The sequence below is a fragment of the Cynoglossus semilaevis genome, chromosome 3 (assembly GCF_000523025.1).
Source record: "Cynoglossus semilaevis isolate Cse_v1.0 chromosome 3, Cse_v1.0, whole genome shotgun sequence".
In the NCBI taxonomy this organism is placed as follows: domain Eukaryota; kingdom Metazoa; phylum Chordata; class Actinopteri; order Pleuronectiformes; family Cynoglossidae; genus Cynoglossus; species Cynoglossus semilaevis.
In genome coordinates, this window is record NC_024309.1 from 12338968 (window position 1) to 12360571 (window position 21604).

Sequence of the window (21604 nt, forward strand, 5' to 3'; positions counted from 1 at the left end):
CGTCATTTGGCAAAACCCAGGCACTGCATTATCAGGTTTTCATTATCGGAGGAAAAACTGATAACAATTCTTACAGATGATACATAATATGCCAATATTCAGCCGATAAACTGGTCGGCAGACATCCCTAGTTTAAAGGTAATGACTAGGCCTAGAATTTTAGTGCCTAAATTTGGAAAAATGAAAAACCAGGGTTATCAATATTAAGTTGTTTAAATGTCAATTTGTGAATATAATAAGTTTTAAATGCTGTAATTTACACACAGTGTTGGGAAACCTTTTAAAAAATTGTTTATTATTTTGCTGCCATGGTGCTATGACCAATCTTTGTCTTTCAAACAGTCAAGTCAGTGTCTCCCTCATGTTGACATGCAGGCTAACTCCATAATACACAAGTCAGAAAGTTAGAACTTTTTCATTTCAGCGAGGATTTGTAGGAAACGAACTCCCGAATCCTTTGCTCAGTCATAATTATGGATGGAGTTTCTTTTTGTTCAGGCTTTGGCCAGTTCTAACAGGAATAGGTTTCCAAACCTGGCTGTTATGCGCTCTCCCTCCCTCCCTCCCTCCCTGCTCTCGCTTTCTCTCTCCCTCTCTCTCTGGTTTTAGCGTGAGCAGAGCTGAGCTGCTGTGTTGTCTCTGTCTTATCTTTTTTTAAACCCTCCACATCTTCCCTCCCTCTCTGGCCTGCGGTCTCTTTAAATCCAGCTCAGTGAAGTTGAAGCGGTGCGTCCTCTCCTCTCCTCTCCTCTCCTCTCCTCTCCTCCTTCTCCTCTCTCTCCCCTCCTCTGCCCTCAGTCTTGTCTGGACGCAGTGATTGCCCGCTCTCCGCCTGATAAACAGCTGCTTATCTTCTCCAGAACTTCATAAACTTCTGTCTTTTCTTCCCTCCCCTCCACTCCTTCAAACTTCCAGGACCGGGACTTTTCTCTTTTTTTTTCTTTCTTCCAGTTAGCGCCGTGTCTGCCTGTGGAGCTGCAGACCGTAGGAGGCTTTGCGCCGCTGGAGTCTCCAGTCTGGACCCCGGGGTTTGCGTAATGCTGAGGCGTCCTCTCCTCAACATCTGGATTAACTATTTGGAGTCAGAGCTAACGGGGCGACACCAAACTCCGGCTTTTTGCCCCTGTCTTCATGGAAGTGCTCACTTTTGCCCCTGGATTTAACCCATTTTGACCAGCCGCGTTTTTGTGCATAGATTATGTATCCTTTAAAATGGGTGCGAACAATGGAAAACAATATGGAAGCGAGGGTAAGTGATGCCTCTACTGTTCCCCCTTTAAACTCCTCTTCTGCTTTGATTTTTTCTTTCTTTCTTTTTGCTCAACAAGTAGGGTTAAAAAGAACACGATTTAAATGTTCCGGTTTTGTCACTTTTGGAACCAGCTTCAAACTGAACACTTTCTCCCCCATCCTTTCATATCTTCAGTTCTTATCTCGTTGTTCTTGAATTGTAGGAGTGCAGTTCACACTGAACTCCGTTCAAATATCCACCGTTTTTGAACGGTTTGTGTGAATCTAAAAATAACCACCTCGGAAGGCTAATTGCACACCTAAAAATACCTTATAAAGACTCGTATTCGACCTGTGAGTTGCCAGAGTGACCCCTGCTGGTCAGTTCTGTAAATCATTCTATATACATTGAAGCGTAAAACCGCATTCACCATGTGAAAAGTTCAAGAACATCCACAGTTTCTGCTGACTTTACATTGAAAATACTTTACATTTGACTTACGGTTTTATTGAATTCCCCGGTTTATCGTCGTTTTTTATCGGGGTTCAGCTTCCACTAAATCCTATTAAAAAACACACTTTTAGTGAAGAATATGTTAAAATATTAATAACTAAATTCAGACTTAGTTTAAAAGCAGATGTGAAATAGGTTTTTTTTTTTACTACATCAAATACCTCTAAACGTCATAATTATTCAGTAACAGCTGCAGAGCGACAGGTTCACTGGACTACACCCTGTGGCTAATCCTAAAATGTGTTGTATTCAAAGTAAGAGCGTCTTCCTGCAGGAGTTTAAGGAGGTCGGTCAAAGGACACGGCTCTTTTTTTTCATACGTAAACACTTAAGTCCACCTTATCTGGACAAGAGCTAATTCCACAGATTTTTCTCCACAACCCCTTTATCCTGCCATTGTGTTGTATGGGAGCCATTTTGGTGCACGTTCACAAACACTTCAGTGTGACCGAAGTGAGGTCTTAAACCGTACGTATCAGCCAGATGTGCAGGGTCGCTGCAACAACAGCATGTCCTCACGTCTCCTCAGACGCCGTCTCTCAGATTGCGTGTAAAGGTTGTTGGGTTCTTCATCTCTGACAGTGACCTCTTCACCCAACAAGTATTTGTAATGTTCTGTAGCTCTTCTGTCATTGGACAAAGGCAAAAAGTCAAAAAGAAAGACAAAGTAGTTTTTTTGTTTATTGTTTTTTTAAGTTATTGCTTCAAATAATCAGATTAGTACTAATAGTAGTAGTAGTAGTAAAGTACTGCTTCTCAAGGACTTCCATCCCAAAAATACTGAATAAAGAAACTGATCTGGCTGTGATAATGAATAAGGAAATTAAATATGCTAATTATGCTAATGTGGTTATTATTGTAATGTATTGGGTTTTTTTTTTTACTCCTTCGCAGGTTAAAGAAATTCTAAATATAGCTGCACACAATTAATATTTTACATAGTCGGCGTGTTCAAAGGGTGGGTTAGGGGCTGATTTCTAAAGCCTAAAGCAACTAACTTAGAACTTCTGTTTTTGTCGATCTTTGGGCCCATTTCTAGCAAATGTGTGCAAACTGCTTTGGCTAACATCGGACTTTCAATTTCTTCAGTCAGACTTGACTTTGGTTTCTGGATTTTTTTTTTCTTTGGCTGCTTGACTGATGCATAAAAAGTCGACTGTGGTTTGGATTATTGATTATATAACAATCTAAAGTATAGCAGGAAAAGCAGTTAAACCCTGGGGCTAATTTTTCATTATAAATACGCCCCCTCTTCCCAGCCATTGAGATTTTCCTGGATTATGTTGACTTTAACGACTGACAATATTAGATTTTTAGTCCTAACCAGTGTTAGTGTTGCACAAACCTAAAAATTTTCTGGAAAATGACCCTGAAATCCAAATCCAGTCCTAACTTTAAGATGAGATCTCCAACATGTCATATCAAGAGAAGAAAAATGGCGGAGCAGCTCCATCAGGCCCATCATTTTTGTGTCTGCTGCAGAAATGTTTGTATAAATAACATTCCTGCGTGCTCTCTTCCTAAGTCAACAAGTTTGGAGAAAAGCTTGGAGCTCATGATGTGAAGAATAACACGCAGCTCCACCAAAGACTCCAGCCATCGATGGTGCACGCTGTAAAAACGGCACTTTTTTTAGCCATTAAAGTTTGGACGTGAAAACGTATCTTGACTGTCGTGAGATTCACCGTCACCGTCGTAGGTCGTAGCTACAGAACGGTCGTCTTTGACAGCGGATGGAGAACGCCTCCCACTGCAGGGCAAACCCAGTAATAGCTCTGATTGAACGTAGGAGTGTGAACACAGTTGTTTCTCGTCTGGTTGTTGTTGTTGTTGTTGTTGTTGTTTTGACACTGCCAGATGTTCGGAGGATGATGTCAAACCACTAAATGAAAAACATATTCTTCAGCATTCGCCTGATGAGTTTCAGGTTCAGAACACTCAACTCTAATCTGTGGTTTGCACCAGGAAGTCCACAAACTTTTCTTTCGGAGTCACAAAGAAAATGCAGAGATTTATAACACATTTCCGTTGTTCCGAAAGTTCAAACCGGTTTTAGATTAAAGGACACGATTTGGGATGCGAGCTGTGATGGTTATGTGGAAGTGTCAGAAGACCATCTAACCCAGGGGTGTCAAACTCATCCTGGCCAACCCTAACCCTTCCTGCAAATACGCACCAGTATATTAGAAAATATTCTTCTTTAATGAAATATAAGTTGACAAAACATCTCCAACAAGAAGTGCATTTTTTCACTTTCAAAATTCATCAAGCGGGCCGGATTGAACCCCCTACTGGTCCAATTTTGGCCTGCGGGCCGTATGTTTGACACCCCGATCTAACCATATGGGGTGTGCGTTCTTTGGTCTCTTTAGTCTCGAAGCCACTTCAGGAACCCAGAACTGACCAGTAATAATGAATCAGAGATGCTAGTATTTTTCGGCCATTTTTGAATGAACACATACTCGGTTTAGTACGGAGTAACGACTGATTCCTCCAACTGGCAGTGCATTCAATGAGGTGTTTTGATCAGAGCCGACCACAATCATTTCCTCCGTACAATTCTAAACACGCAAACAAACATGAAAAACAAAACCACAGTCCATTATTCCACCAGCCTCCTTCAGAGAAAAGCCAAAGTGTCTACCGTCTCATTGACAACTGCTGGATCCTGTCGTCCTTTGGTTCACATCTGTTTCAAAGCTCCATCCCACAATTAATTACACACTGGTCACAACTATGCAGCAGCCCTCCATTATGTAAGCACAAGACAGGAAGCAGGAGCTTTTTGGAAAGTTGTCCGTCTTTTTCCCCCCTCCCGGTCGACGGTTTTCGTGCATCAACCAAACAAGGACCGACATCTCGCAACCTGTAAAATATTAGCTGGGATTTGCTCATCTTGACCCGGCCTTCGTTTCCTGCTCGGCTCAGATATTAGAAAAGTGCTCTCACATTGACATCTGCAAATCCCTCACGAAGATCTCCGAGTCATTTCCAGGAGCAACAGCAGATGGGCCGGCGCAGTGATGTCATCACCACATGCCATTCATACTTAAACCATATGAGCTGTCCGGGCTTTATACTATTTTATATTCTGTAAACACATGTGCCGAGGGAGGAGTCGAGGGTGGGGGGCGCGGGGGGTCAGGGGGTTAGGGTGAGTAAAAGGACAGAGGTCGCATCTTTGTAGAAATAACTGATACGAGGACCCTGATGCTGACCTCTTACGAATTCTTTCCGTCCTGTTCCTGAAAATGATGTACGATTACGCACTTGTTAGCTGGGGGCATAGTGAGATGGCACAATAGTGCCCCCTAATGCGAGCTCAGAGACACTGATTGACCTGGGCTTTCTAATTTGGAAGTGTTTCATGTGGGTATAAGTATGTGTCCGTATAAACAACAAAAAGTTACTCAAAATGGCAAAGTAGTGCCCCCTGGAGTCAGCTCTAGAACATGGTTTTGGTTTTTGTTGCATGATGTCAAATTTTGTACTCACTACTGAAACCTGTCTTTGATTCGCCACCTTTTGACATCTTGCCACAGCGCCGCATAGTGGACATAATGCATTATGAACTACACTGGCACCTCTTCAATTTTTTAATGCTTTCTGGACTCTGTCATCTTTGACCCCAAACTCTACAACATCCACAGCTCTGTCCTCAGTTCTCAGACAGCACTGGGCTCACGGCGGCATCAATCTCCCTGCTCTGGCGGCGTCACTGCTGCCTGCAGCCCTACTTTTGTTCTTCCCTGCACATAAGCTATCATTTAGCTCTCCTGCTCATTTTGTGGAACTGTCTTGTCTGTGTAAGTGGCCGCCGCTGATGTGCATGCGGGTGTGACGGTCTGAGAATACCTCTCCAGCCTGACATGCTGGGTGAAAGGCACATACTTAGTCTCAGGAAAGCCACAAAGCTGCATTTATGAACTGACAGAGGAATGAAGTGCCATAAACAACCTCTCCACAGGCGGAACACAAGTCACCGGCAGCACAGGCAGACACACAAAGACACGGCGCTGTCGAAACTCCGCTCTCTCCCCCCTGTCGAAATCCCCAATCCAATAATTCAGCCACAGTTAAGAGTCGCACATTTGATCACGTGGATGTTTTTTTTTTTTTTTTAAACCCACTTACAGGAGTGTTTCCTCGCTCTTCCTCTTGGAAGTGAAGGTTAAGAGGGGATTAGGTGGAGACTTATATTCCTCGTCCAAATGTTAAAAAGCTGGGACACAAAGTCAAACAAACCAGCGGAGACTTTGAGGATGTGCCAAGTTTTGACCGTTCATCATCAGAACTGAGGGACATTAATGTCAGCGGAGCAGAGAATAACGGGGCTCTGTGTTTCCTTTATGCACTTCGTAGCTCCCCACCTCATTAAAGGCATCGTGAACGTGTGACTCCGCCGTCTCTCGGACAGACGGTGTGCAGCAGACGTGTCCAACGTCCCGGACGTGCTGCGTCTGTCCAACTACTTCAGAAAAGAAAACAAACTCTTTGAAGCGAGGGATTCTTTTGGCCCTGCTAAATATCTAGTGTAGCAATTAAGATCTGGAACTGGTAGCAGTGACTTTCTTTTGGCGACCGAGCGACCGAGCTCTTTCTGTGCTAATTTTAGCTATTTTGAATAACGTTTAGCCATTTCTTTGTTGACTCTTGTGAAAACTGTTACCCATCTGGAACTGACCTTTTAAGAAGGTTGGACAGTATTTTTATTTTTCTATTTTTGTTTTACTATTGTTCCAGTTCTTTTTATTTATTTATTTGTTTTCTCTGCTGTTTGACATCTGCTGTACTTTTGTCCAACTGAGAGCTGCTTCTCTGAGCTAAATTTGATCCTGGTTAGCTGTGTTTTTACAGCTTTTAGACAGTTCTCTACAAGTGTTGGTTTTAGTTTTTTTGTTTTGTTTTGTTTTTGGGTTTTTTTTCATTTTTGCCCCTTTTTCTACATATACTGGCTAACATGGCTAACCGTTTAAAGCTAACTTTGTGGTCGCAAGTGACAAAATGTATATGTATGATAAAGGCATTTTAGTTACTTGGTATAACAATCAACAACCTTCAACTATTACTGTTATTCTAGGGCCAAATTGTGATCGTATTTTTTTTATTTTGCTCTGTTATTCTAGGGCCAAATTGTGATTGTTTTTTGTTTTAAACATTTTTCTGGGCAGAAACTTTAACTATATTTGGTTATGTTTATACAGAATTTAATTGTTTAACAAACCTCAAAACCTGTAATTTGTAAAAATCCAGAGTGATTGTTTTTTGGCTAACTGTACTGGCTAACGTTTTAAAGCTAACTTGTTGTTCAATTTCAACAAAACTATAATTGAAACCATAGGTTTTTATTTGGCCCAGTTGGCTAACCATTAGCTTTGTACAAACTCTCAGCTTTTTCTGCCCTAATACTTTATGTAATTGTTAAGCTAATTATTAATTAGTCATTTACATTTTTGTCGTAAAAGTGGTCGTTTCATGAACGTAGCGACTCATTTTGACGCCACCACAGTTTGTTTCATGACTCTTTTTGTTCTTCCTTCCCTCTCGCCCTCAGGTAAAGGAAGCTCAAGCATCTCCTCAGACATAAGTTCCAGCACAGATCACACACCAACCAAAGCTCCAAAGAATGTGACTTCCAGTGAAGGTAAGGCATCTGGTGCTCATTAACCAAACCGCCCTCCCTTCTTCTCTCCCTCCTCTTTATTCCCCTTCTTCTTGTTGCCTTGTTTTCTCCCTTCCCCTCTTCCACTTTCTCTGTTGTCTATTTTTGGACAAAAAGCCCCGTGTGTTCCTGGGAGAACCCCTCAACCCAAAAACAAACTAACAGTCAGAACCCAGAAAGCAAAAAAAGGAACTTCGTGGGCTTTGTTTTAGAAGAAGGAGGGAGGAGCGGGGGGGAAAAAAACCCCACTTCTGGCTTCTCATTGTGGAAGAATGCTTATCTAAACTGTGGTCGTATCAGCCTCAAAGCTCTGCGCAAGGAGGGAGAGAGGGAGAGGAGGTAGGAGAGTGGGGTTGTTCTGGAGACAGAGAAGGTGAAGGGAGTGAAAACGTGGATAAAGAAACTTCACCTTCTTCTCAGACAGTGAAGTGACTCCTCTTCGCCCAGCTCCCTGACTCCCTCACTCCTCCCGGAGCCAGGCAGACGTCCAGGGGTTGGAGGAGCAGATGAAGGAGAAGTGTGTCACCACTGTACTCTGCGTGCTCACTTTAGACATTTAGAAATACTTTGCACAGCTGACACATGCCTTTTGAATCCGGCTGTAAACAGCTGTCCCCTCACAGGATCAGACTAATATTTTTAACAGTCTCTCAGCTGCGGGATTTTTTTTATGACCTCAACAGATCTGGGCGAATAGAGTCATAAAACACTGTACCTCCTACTACATCTTCACTCCAACCTGAGCTGGGAGCCATGTTGAGAATGAGCTTCTGCTTTCCTACATTTGCTTTTTTTCTGCAAATTAATGCAGTTCCTTGACGTCTTACCGGAAAGTTAGTGACATGTTTTTGCTGAAAAATCACAGCTGGATTATTTTCACACCTATTTAATGTCCTTGTTCTTATTTGTGCCTGTACCTTTAAATGAGAATTAGCCAATGTGGCTCCGCCCACCTCTTCCGAGGAAAGGAAGACCTAAGGATGGCTATAGCTAACACGACAATCATTGAACAGAGAGAGAAAAAAAATTACTTCCTGTAAATTGTCTGATTCACTGATAACCACAAAATTACTTCTTGTAAATTGTCTGATTCTGACAGGCACACATTTATGTTTTTTGTTTTTTGAGCATGCTCACTGATAACCACACATAACTAGGTCAAATCTGATTGGATGAGCACGTCTTTACTAGCATGTTGTTTGCCAGCAGTGGACTTGTTTGTATTCTTAAATCTCGGGCCTCTTACCAATTTTGGCTAGCTGTCTTAGTTAGCGTTGGACCATTTTAGGCTAATGTAATGCTAGCACTTGGTGAGTTTGGATAAATCTTGTCCTCCGTTTTACTATTAATGTTAAAAAAAAAACTATTTGTGGCCGTGTTTGAACCTAATCTAATCTGGATTTCTCCGACACATTCAGTTTTCTGGCTTTTGTTCTGTGGTCAGACGTTCTTCTGAGTTGACTCACTCATCATTTCACACGATCACACACACTAGCACTAACCCCTGTCCCTCTAAGTCATTGTCATCACCAATCTTAAATTTGCTCTGGCATGATAAAAGTAGTATTCTGGTGGTATTTCAGAGCTGCCCACAAAAAAAAACAAGTACCCATTCAGAGCCTGTGTTTCAGGCTGTCGCTCAGAGGAGGATTTCAAGGTGTTTCTCTGAGGAGACAAAAGAGAAATGAGTCAAAACAACACCCTTCCTGGAGACATCTGATGTCCTCCTTTGTTGTCACTCCAGATGAAGGTCCAGATGAGGTCGATCGTCTGATCAGACTCATCAGTGGACGTCCTCCAGAGCTGGATTCTTTGAACATGTGTTTTGGACGAGACTGATTTCTGTTACTCATTGGGTTTGACAGTAAAGTCTGACTCACTAAGACATGTCCTTTGGAGAGATACTGGAAGTGGACCCAGAGTATTTTGGGGTGGAAATAAACCAAACGTCCCAAATGTGTGGACTCTCATCTCAAACCCGTGCAGGAGTAAACACACCAACAGGAGTCGACTCCATGGCCAGTGGCCTCATCACCATCATTTCTCCCCTCTGTTTTGACTGAATTTGTTCCTTCTTTTGCTCCTACGTCCTAAGTGGGAGTAATTACACGGTCTGGAACCACAACGGCCTCAGTTAAATCCCCTCTCCTTAAAAAAAAAAAAATAAAAACGGCACATAAACACACTCACACACTCACAGCGTGGCAGATCACACAGCGTGCCCACCTTGTCCTGTGGTCCAGTAAACTAATCAGGAAGCAGTCTGGGCTGTTTCCTCCCCACACACTGGCAGTATTCACGCTGCACCGATCGCACAAATACAATAATTCACTTTGTTGCGATCTCTCCCACGGGTCTCACCGTTGGTGGGTCCCACTTCACAAAACAAATAAAAAAAGTAAGTGGTTGATTTAGTCGTTGGCACGAGGAACGAATCCACCTGTAGCTTCAGCTCGCTTGAAAAAATGAAATGATTTTTGTTGTATTTAAAGTCATGTAGTATTGCAGTACAAGTGTGTGTACAAGCTAAACTGGAGTAGAATTTGATACAAATACATTCTGTCTTTAGTTTGTGGTACTTGGTACTTGTCACTGTACAAAATGGTACTTATTTTGGACATAAAAAATCACGCAAACATCAGCATGTGATTGGTTACGTTTATGACCTCAGCTGTGATGTTGCACTCTCTGATTGGTCGGTCAAATGATCTGTTTCACGTTGTATGCAGCTTTTCTTTCCCATGGTACTGGGGCATATGGTTTTTACAGATGGTTTCACAGACCCAACTTTTCGGGGGTTCCTTAGTGTCCTTGGTCAATGCCCGCTGATGTAAAGATGATAGTGTTTACACATCTTCAGTTGGGAGCGGTCTGTGGCTTAGTGGTTTGGGGATCAGGCAAGTAATGGGATGATTGCCAACCCTGACAGGACGGTGGTGTGTTGAGAAAGCACTAAAACTTCCAGGCAAGTTCTGTGTGTTGAGGATGATCACCAGAGAGTTTTAAATGAGAGGGCAAACACAGTCAGAGAGTACCTTCCCTTCAGGGGATGATGGAGAAACAGCGTAAAGAGCAAGGCAAGCACTTCTACTGAAACACTGAGGAGGGCCAAGAAACGTTTCAAAATCTGATGAGAATATTTTCTTTGAGAGACCAGCAAAGATCTTGGCCAACATCTGGCAGCTGTATCAGGTTGACCTCTCTAAAATCCAAACGTCTGTCAAATGGACTTTGTAGAAGGTGGAACATGTGGAACGTTTACCACAAAGTCCAAACCTAAGATCTGAAAGACGACGTGTGGGATCTCCTGGAGAGAGGGAGACATAAAAGGATGGATATGAAGAAGAAACTCCGTGAGAAGTTGAAAGGAACAAGTACTGGACACAGGCAGAATGAGACAGAAAAAGGGGTTTGATATCAGGAGTAGGAATAAAAGGAGCATCAACCCGTGGCTCAGTCTTTGTGGACTGAGCCAAAGAAACTGATTTTGTGGTCGGGCGATTCGACCTTTCAGCCAGTTTTTTGGGAAAAGCTTATGTCAGATTTTAAGGTTCAGGAAAGTGTTTGTAATGCAGTTACTGTTCAGTGGACAAACAGATTTTTATCTAATGTTCCCGGCCACAGAACATCTGTTTTACATATCTCATATAACAGAACATAAAGACGCTCCAACAGTCATTTCAGTGTGACTAAGAAGCCACCGAGTGACTCACTCTGCTGCCCTAATGTCATCATTAATGAGGCGGTTACATTCATTTTCCCATTGGGCCAAAGTACAGTTTCTCCTCAAGAGTTTGTTGTTTCATTTGTAAGAGAAATATTTCTGTCATTTCTTTCCTCTCAGAAGATTCTTCTGTTTGAAAACCAAACCAGTCGGGAGACCGAGTCTGACCAGAAATGTTTTCTCATTTCCCCCAAAATGAAAACAAACACCATTAGAAGAATGTGACAGATGCTACGTTCACCTCAGAACTCCAGAACTCTGTGGCTTTAAAGTCAATAAACCGTAATAGTCTTGAGTTATTGCCCAAACCAAGTATCATTATCCTCAGGGAGAGTCAGTCGATGCCCGTCTTCATCACCGGACCAACGTCTGTTCCCAGAAAATCAACATGAGGACGTTGGACTCCTCCTGGTCCAACGTGGTGTTGGTCGCTCATCTGGCAACTTTTTACTCTGTCTTTGTTTTCATTTATTATTTAGACGGTTTTGCGGTGTTGGAGACGCCGTTAGCTGCAGTCTGACAGGCGCAGTCCTCCCCGTTTGAACTCTTCTTGTGAGATGAGGCTGAGTGTCTCCCAGCAGGGGTCTCCGTCTGACCCCGCCTGAGATGTTCCACACAGGAAGAACGTCTCGACGTTTGACGTAACGTGGGCTCTCAGTGGAGGTTGGTGGTGTCGCGGCAGCCGCGGTCTGAGGGTCAACTCCATCACCCGTTTATAATGGCAGCAGGAAGGGGGGGAGAGGGGCATGCTGGGAACAATGCAACGCAGCTTTGTCTCTGTCTGCCGAGAAGCACAGGAACAATAACAGTCAATAACAGAGGAGGGGGCTATTTTGCTCCGTTTTATCAACATTATAGCGTCATCTGTAAATAGGTCAAATATTTGGTGCAGATCTCATTACATTTGTCTGGTGTGTATTATACAATCATGCTTCCATCTGCTGCTCGACTGACGAGGTTGACAGCTAAATGTCCAGAAATATGTTTATTTAAGTCTAGTTAACGAAACTGTTATCAGTTAAAGTCATTCATTCTTTGACCTTTCAGCCAGTCCTTAACAGATTGACGTTAGCCTAGATTTTTTTTTCTTTTTAATGACTGGACCTCCTGGAAGTTTACATCGACATGTTTGTTTCGGTTAAACCATCGAGAAACTTCTGCAGCACCTGAAACTCATGCCAGTCGGGACTGGATCTTTGTAGGGTGTCTGAATCCTAGAAACCTTCCTGTTGACGTGCTCTGTGCAGGAGGCGGTCCAAAGAGAGTTCTAGACTCCCCCGTAAGAAGTAGAGAATGTTTTTGTAGATGCAAACTACCCCGCGACCTGACCTCAGATTAGCCAACGTAGAAGGGATTATTCGATAGCATTTTTTTAGATGCTAACAAGTATGATAAATGTCAGACGGTACGAAAGCGGGTCGACTCAAGCACCGCGTTTTGACTACATTAAGTCATAAATACTTCCTATCTTGAGCGGTCGTAGTGAAGTATTGCCAAATTTAAGCTAAAGACAATGTTTGTCTTAGCTGTCCTGTCTCTGTCATGTCCTCCCCAGGGCAACAGACTCCTTCACACCTCGTCTGTGAGCCAAACCTCCAACACTAATGACCCCGAACTGCTGTTTATCTAAGCAGATGTATAGTGTTTCACTGTTAATGTTTCACCGCGCCTGATGCGAGCGAGCGAGACGTAAAGCTTTATCATTCATCTGCTGTGGTTACGCTGGGTCTCACATCCAAGGTCAACAACCTCCCACGTGATGAATCTGTCCTGGAGCAGTTTCAGTGGAACAGGAAGACGGAGTTTGTTTGTTTGTCTGTTTGTTTGTTGGAAGGAGGATCTGTTTTTTTGTGAGTGATGAGCGATGGCGTTTCTGAGGAAATGTGAATGGGCTCAAATCCAACCGCTTTTTTCTCTTGTTTTTGTCACTTTATCAAAGCTACGATCTATATTTGTTACATTGTTTTTGTCGTTGTTCAAACGTGAATTATTGGTGGTTTATTCCCAATCTTTGGAAGTCGCCTTTGTGAAAAGACGAGAACACAGAAAGGAGGAGGAAAGAATACCAATGCTGACCCCCCCTCACCCCCTCACACACAGATTTTCTCCATCAGCTGTCCTCCTCCTGGCTCCTCCTCCTTCCCCTCTGCCGGCTCCTGCAGCCAGGAAATTTGAGAGAAAAAAGCCCAGAATGGGGCAGAAAGAGAAGAGAGAGAACGAAAAAAAAAAGGAAAACAAGTGAAAGCAGTTCACCGAGGCAGGAGGAGACGAAGGAGGAGGAGGAGGAGGAGGAGGAGGGAAAAGAACAGCACCTCAGAAAGTTCTCCATCTCATAACTCTTCTCTGATTACCCCCCCCCCCACTCCTAACCCCCCTCTGAGAGGAAACGGTGGCGTGTTGTTTTGAATCCGTCCTCTTTCATCAGTGACGTTCACTGTTGTTTCACTTTGACTCCAGAACTTTCTGTTCAAAAAAAAAAAAAAAAAATGACCTCCACCTGGTTCTAACTCTCTGACGCTCCGTGTGGAGACTTTAAGTCGTGTCATTTCCGTGCTACACCTGGGTTGTGGTGATAAAAAAAGAGCCTCCTCCTCCTCCCCCTCCTCCTCCTCTTCCTCCTCTTCCTCCTCATTCTGTGGTTTCTGTCATTACATAAGTCGAGAAGTGTAATCTGTAGCTGTGGATATTTTCTCACTCTGGCAATTTCTTTTGGGAATTTCTTTTTTCTTTTCATGTTGATTCAAATTATTGTCATTATTATTTTTATGATTATTCTTGATTAATCACAGAGATCGATTTGACCAACTTTCTTCTTTCTTTCTTTCTTTCTCTCTTTCTGCCAGTAGGGTAAAACATTTACTTCTGGAATCAAAGCCTCAGTGAAAATGTTGAATGTTTCAAAGACCCTAAAATTTCCACATTTCCACAGCAATTTGTCCAATTTTATGTAACACAAGAAACATTGTAGCATTCCTCTCAGATTACTTTTTACCAGTTTTCTTCTACGCCTTTGGACTTTTTTATTCAATCCAACTTTTCTCCATCTCTTGAATACAACAAGTTCGTTTTTTTATCTCAGTTTTTGTTGCGTTTTTCTAGAGAATTTTATTATTTGTCGTCAAGTTTTGAGATTCTGTTGTTTTGGTGTTATTCCGTTTTGCTAACATTTGTCCTCCGCTGGCTAACTTTGACTTTAATTCTGTTTGTTTGTTGATGATTCTTGGGCTAACAACTTTTTCTTCCCGGCAACTGTTCGATGGCTACTTTACTACACGTTTTTGCTAATTTACACTACTTCAAAACTTATATTTGTCAATTTTTGCTTTATTTATTGCTTACAGTTTCCTGTTATTGCACTGACTATAGTTATTATTTATCAAAATTGTCACTTCTTTCTTTTATTTTCATCCATTATTATTATTATTAAGTTACAAAAATGATTGTCAGTAATTATTACTGAATTTATTTACATAAAAAAGTACATTAATATATAAGGCATTTTCAGGGTTGGGTGAAACAGATCTTTAGCAAAACGCAGTATTTTATCAACAGTTTTAAGGCAGTTTTCTACACAAGACAAAACAAAGTCTTTCAGTTTTTAACATGATCAGAATTTCTGCTCCAGAGTCTTTAACCACAAATGTTCCAACACTTCCCTGGTTCTGTTGTTGAAACCACATGAGATCATTACATTTGCTCCTCATCACAACCCAATCAACCCTTTGGGGCCATCGCTCACTTTTCCATTACTTTCCAGTGCGCGGCTCTTCCTGGTACTGTGTGTGTGTGTGTGTGTGTGTGTGTATGCTCAGTCTCTGCAATCATTTAACACGACTGTCACTCCACACTCGCAGCGCTGGCAGAGAGGATGAACTGTACGGAAAGGCATCTCCAGCACACGATAGCATTGAAAAAAAATGGGATTGAGGAGAACGGAAAATGTTCTCCGATGCTAAACTTTGCTTTCCTGTTCTGTGTCATATGCTATGCTAGGCTAAAGCCTGCTATGCTGTTCTATTTTTTTATTTTCTTATATTTATATTTTGACTACATACTTTCTTCTTCTAAATGCTAGGCTAAGCTATGCTAGCTTTGCTAGTCATCTCATGTAAGCACATTGACAGAAGGAATGCTACATATTCTGCCAGAAATTTTAAGTATTACTTTAAACTATTTTTTGTATAAATATTTTGTATTTATGGAGTTTTAAGTATTACTTTAAACTATTTTTTTGTATAAATATTTTGTATTTACGGAGAGATGATAAACCAACTTTTAAGGGACAGAAAACTTCAACTTCAACATGTAATCTGCTGCTGGGCTAAGTAAAAATATCTATACATGGGGTGAGGGCACAGAGAGTGTGAGAAAAGCTCACGTGTTATTTTTTTATTTTTATGGGGGCTGGGGGAGGGGGGGGGTCTGTTTCCTGTCCCAGTTTGCACATTGTACGGGAACCAGCAAGGTCCTATTGTCTTTCTCTCTGCCCAGTGACGTAACACCTTCCTGTAGTGAAGGCTTTGCTGATAGTCCGGCGGCCGACACACTGTACACTCGTATCAACTTCCATGTATTCAGTCAAACCCCAGACTGACTCAGATGCTGTTTTGTGGCAGGGGAGTTGGTCAAGTTTGGCATCTGAGTGACTTAAAAAAAAAAACAAATTCTAGCTTTGTGTAGCTGTGTTACGATGGATCCAAGTTAGCCAATAGAAATGCTAGAAATTAGCTCTGATTATGGTAAGAATAGCTGAAGATTCCAAATACCTCAGGGACTTTGAGTTACTTGTTAGCTAAAACGTAATTTCTAAATCTTAGCAGAATCCAAACATTTGCTGAAACACTGTTCAATGTTACCAAAAATAGCTAACATTTGACCAAATTAAACCATTAGTAGCAGTTTATTTACCAAAAGATTACTGAAGTTTAGCCGTGATATAAAAAAGGCTAACCGTTAGCTTAAAATCCACAACTTTGCCAAAAAGTGGCAACCCTTAGCTTTTATTAAAGATTAATAAATCATTTAACTTTAGTCCATGCTAAATCATTGGGCTAGCAAAACAGGTGGCTAGTAATAGATGACGTTTTGCTAAAAAACGAAATGTAGCGGTACCAGCTAATTTGTATCGCATAGGAAAAATTGTTAAAACTCGCAGATAATATTTTAGAAATTTACCAAACCTGGAACACCCAGAATTACGCTACGTTAGTTACGTTTCCTACCTCCATTCACCACCGCATGCATCTGTTTTATCCTCTTTGACACTTTTGCTTATTTGGATTTTATTTTCTCACCCCTGAGAAAAATCCAGCTGTCAGTGATTCCCTTAAATACCCAACACCGCCCTGTTTTGGCAGCAGAGGCAGCAGAGCTGGGAGCAGCAGCATGTCACCGAACTAATGGCTTTGAGGTAATGGATTGCTGCGTCCTGCCAGATGCAGCAGCAATAATCCTGCAGCTCCCAGACAGGGTCTTAGCGGAGCTTCACGGCACCGCGCGATCCTGAGCGGAATCCCTGTAGCTTTAATTTATGACCAGACTGCGTCAAAGTCTGGACCCAGACCCAGGTCTGTGCACTTGTCTCCGTCTCTGGTAAAGTCAGCACGGACCCCGCTGCCAATTTATCTTCCCCCCTTCTCCTTCTGTCCGTGCTGCCCCCTAATTTTGTTTGCTCCCCTCCAGGATCTGTTTTTGTGCCTTACTTGTTTTCCTTTTTTTTTAAGCATTTCGTCACCGGGACGACACGCAGCTGCGGCCTCGTCCTCACGCAGCCCTTCGTCACCGATCACTCCCATTGATTTACATTGAACGTCTGGTCGTATCAAAGCGCACTCCAGATGTGTCTCTGAAGAATTAGGACTCACTTGATGTTAATGGGATCCTGCTGCAGCTCTGCTGCGGATCCGCTCAAATTCGGGTATTAGTGGCAAATGATTTCAGCCAAGAATGCCTTGCTGCGGCCGCGTGCACATTCAAAATGCATGAGTTTCTCTTTCATTTCACCATCACTCAGTTGTTCTTTGTGCTGGGTAACGACCAGATGTTCCACTCCTTCTGCTCCCATTTCCCAAAACCCAAACTGAGCCTTCCACCATCTGCACCCTCAGTGGCTTCCAGAGGACTTTAACAGCTGTATGGTATTTGTTCTGTTAATGATAGGTCTGTGGTGGTACACAGATACGAAACGCAGCACTGATGGTTTCAGAAGTTTATTTATTCGTGCTTAAGAGCGGTGGAGCTGCAGGTAAAAGCTGAGAAACCTGCAAAAAAAATCCCAGCAGTCCAAACCAGACGCAGGTCCAGACCAAGATGTTTTGGCTTTTCTTGAGATTCCAAGTCACATCAGGTGGTTTTTATTAGTCCGTTTGCTCGGCTGCTACGGAGAAATTCACTGTTTAGAAGATGGTTCTGATTTTTTTTTTTCAACATGTCAACCTGACAAGTCTTGTACCACACGGTACTCCTAGGACTTTTTTCCAAGTGCTGTCGTTTGCGGTCGATCCTTAGCAAAGATTCAGCTAAAAACATATGGTAAAAACAACAAACCTTTTTTGAAATAGCAGATCTTTCACCAATTCCAATTTGGCCAAAAGATGTTTAAATGTTCTCCAGAGATGTCTAACATTTTAGTCATCAATATTGATCCATTTAGAACGGTAGAACTCTTTGGGTTTAATGGTTTCAGTGAGTTTCCTCATCTGTTCTGGTCCAATAGTTCAGATCCCGTCCTTAACCACAGCCTTCTGGTTTTGTCGTCCACATTTCGGCCAAAAGTTTGGCTGCAGAAGTCAGTTGTCCAAATGTATAGTCTGAATCCTGAATTTGCGGTTGATTATTATTCCGTAATTATTTAAGGAAATATTCTAGGGATATCCGATAATATAAATGGGAAACTCTGTTTTAAGCAGGAAAACCACTGCCCCGCTATAACGGATACCGGAATAGGAAGTGTTTGGATACATCGGACATCGGACATCCCTAATATATACGACTTAAAGCCTTTGATTGAGGCCAGTTTTAAATTCCTTCGTTGGACTGAAACTCGAATCGACTCATTTCTAACCAGAGTTGTTGTTTTTTGAAGTGTGAGTTTGTGAAAGCCAAAATATGTTTGACGGGGATGAAGAAATACTTCAGTCATGAGATCATCTTCTAGCCTCCACGTCAAGATGTTGTCAGTGTTGACCTTTACAAACAGATGTTTCATAAAATATATATATATATTGAAACCCTACAAAATACAAAAAAAAAAAACGATTCCTGGACTGCGTCCTACAAACTCGCAGGTGTGCAAACGTAGTACGAGGAACCGAGTGTAAATCTGTCTTCATCCAACTCCGTTCACCATCTGTGTGGAGGTGACGTCGAAGCCTCGTCCTCCTCTGGGTTTCTAACACTCCTCGCAGCAGCCACTGTGCGGCGGTCGATGTTTGGTCCTAAACCTGGATAATGAAGACAATCCACCGTCATCCATTAAATCTAATGACCCTGGAAATGAATCCCGTGTCACGCCTGCGCACGGCCGTGTGGAAAATGTGATCTTCAGCTCGGTGATGTGATCTTTGGCAGCAGCGTTCCCGTGCAGGCCTTTGTGTTGTCATGCCAGACGACCGATCCCTGCGGATTCATCGCTATAAATGTGAAGACGTGCTTCATTAATTCTCTATAATTGTATCACGAGTGTCCGAAAATAAAATTACAAAAACCAGATGCCAAATTTAGACATTTGCTTGCAGCAGTAAGTGTGTGTGTTTTCCTTCTAATTTTAGGAATCTTTCAGTACTTATAACTTATACAAACATAAACAGCAAATCAGCAGGACCTGGGGAATATATTTAGACAGGTGTGTGAAATTTTAAAAATCACTGAGGTGTTTATTCGTCTTCAGAACATTGAAACTTGTATTTGGACTAAAGAAAGAAAAAATAAGCATCATCATCGGAGGAATTCCAAATGAGACGACGGCGGGCCAAGACAAGCTGGAGGAAACAATCCCACGTCCTCAGTCCCAGGCCACCCACAAGGAGATGATTCCTGCAAGCCCCAGCGGAGGCCAGTAATATCCCACAAGAACAATTGACCTGATGAAGGCAGAGTAGGAATAGGTTTTCACAGGATTTGTCAGTTTTCGCCCAGCAATAGCGCCGAGCTCCCGAAACCTGTTGTGAAATGGCTGTGAACGGGAGGAGGAGGAGGAGGAGGAGACGATGATCCGGGGAGGAAGAGTCTGCGGATGTCATCAGAGGACGACTCTGAACTGACGACTCTGGAATAGAGATCTGCCCGAGGACGATGTCACCGTCTGCCTCTGCACACAAATCCACATGACAGGCAGGATGCTGTTCATTTGTCATGCAGATGCTGACACACACACACACACACACACACACACACACGGAAGTTTGGAACCAGCTGACAGTCTGTCCAAAAGTCTCCTTTTACTGTTGGCCTGACTGAGTTATGACCAGAAACATATGTTTGGCTTAATATACTTAACATCAAAATACAGTTCAACTATTAGAAATTCAAACTCGTGCACAAATATCCACCTGTTCAGACAATTAACCTGAAATCAACACAGTCATAATATTGACAAGATCAGTTTGTGATATATATTTATATATATGTACAATATATGTGTATGTAAATATACATACACATATATACAAATATATCTGTATATGTTTGTTTCTGTACATTCTGTATCTATATACTGTATATATATTGATATATATTTATATATATGTGTACGCTTCATATACTGTATGTATACTTACTCTCTGACCACCTGGCTTAAGGGGTAGTCTACATGTCGCCCCCTAGTGGCATTGTCTGTATCAAATCTTGTAAAGGCAGTAGTTGGTGTGGACCAGTCCAAAAGACTAGAAAGTTGCAATACAACACAGACCATCAACTCTGACTAAGTTACCAGTCCCAGTCTCAGTCCAGTCCAGTCCAGTCCAGTCTAGTCCAGTCCAGTCCAGTCTAGTCCAGTACAGTCCAGTCTAGTCCAGTCCAGTCCAGTCTAGTCCAGTCCAGTCCAGTACCAGTCCAGTCCAGTCCAGTCCAGTCCAGTCTAGTCCAGTACAGTCCAGTCTAGTCCAGTCCAGCCCAGTCTAGCCCCGTCCCAGTCCAGTCCCAGTCCCAGTCCCAGTCCAGTCCAGTCCAGTCCAATCCAGTCCAGGCCCCCTGCTGTAAAGCCACCGTTGAAACTGATAAAGGACTGACGGAGTGATATATTTGTTTAAGGCTGCAGTTTTGGCACACAGCAACTTCAAGTACACATAGTAATTACTGCAAAGTGGCAACAATCTGCCCAGCCTTTCATTCTATTGTTACACACATGTGGAAACTGTTGGGGGGAAAAAAAACAGAAACGACTCCCTCTGTCTTTAGTCTCCTTAATTCACACTTGAAATGTTGAGGTGAATTATTCCAGTGCCTCTGATTCACCTTCACTGACACTGACAGAAATTAACATTTGAAAGGCTCCTGATGTTGGCGCTAACCGTAGACCGGATCTGGTTTGAGTCTGAGTTTATGGTCTGCAGCTAGTTTGGTCTGCTACCAACAGGACGGGCTCCAACAGAATGAGTTAATTGCTGCAAAGATGCAATTAAAGCATCCTGGAAGAACCCAGAAAGAGTTCCTGGAAGAAGACAGGAATTCCTGGAAAACGACTTCTGTCAAATTGGGGTCAGTCGGTGAAGACGAGAAACTCTGAGACGAGCTACGGAGCAACGGGAGCTAGGGTTTGGTACTTGGGAGCGGGCAAGATGGGCAGATGGGCTGTGGTGGGTTCAACCCAGGGCAGTTAACTGCTCCTGTTATGGAGGATTGTTTATGCCCACTTTATGTTGTTTATGTTTATGACCTGTTTTTGCCTGATCTTTTTTTTTTTTTGGAAAAATTAGCAGGTGACTTTTTGACCTGGATCGTTGCTAATGCTAGCTTAGCTCATTAGCAAGAACTTGGACGGCTGTTTTTGGTTCTCGGAAAAAGAGTTGAAAAGTTGAAACTTTTATTTTTCAGCCTTGTTATATTTCAAGCTAATTATGTTTAAAGATCTTCTGTAGTATGTGTAGCAACTTTTAAGGGTAAAAAAAAAAAGCCATGGCAGCAAAAAAATGTTAATGAGACAAAAAAAATCCTGTCTGGGTGGAAATTCTCTCACTGCAGGACTGGACAGAATTCCATTATCCAGCTGCTCAGAGTGGAATTCCTCTTAATTTGATGTAATTAACCGCCCAAAGAGAAGGACTCAGGAAAAGGGTTCACCAAAAAAATCTCGCCTACAGTAGCTTTAATGTCGTCGCTCCGAAAGCGGCACAGATGACGAGGCGAAGACACCGTCTCTCATTTTAATCAGTAGAAGAAAAAAAAGTTTTGTGAACACACCACATAATTGGTGACATTCTTGTCAGTAAGTCGGAGCGAGGAAGTCGTGAACAGCCTTGTGAAAACACTTGTAAAC

The 21604-nt window shown here is 42.4% G+C and overlaps 1 protein-coding gene across 1 annotated transcript in view; it reads left to right on the forward strand.

Moving 5' to 3' along the window:
• Nucleotides 1–123: 123 nt before the first annotated feature.
• si:dkey-192l18.9 (F-box/LRR-repeat protein 7) overlaps nucleotides 124–21604 on the forward strand; it is a 26052-nt gene continuing 4571 nt past the window's right edge. Inside the window, exons 1-2 of the mRNA XM_025054770.1 lie at nucleotides 124–1249; nucleotides 7299–7388. Of these exons, the coding sequence (XP_024910538.1) occupies nucleotides 1213–1249; nucleotides 7299–7388 (127 nt within the window). The 5' untranslated portion in view covers nucleotides 124–1212. The remainder of the gene's footprint in view (nucleotides 1250–7298; nucleotides 7389–21604) is intronic.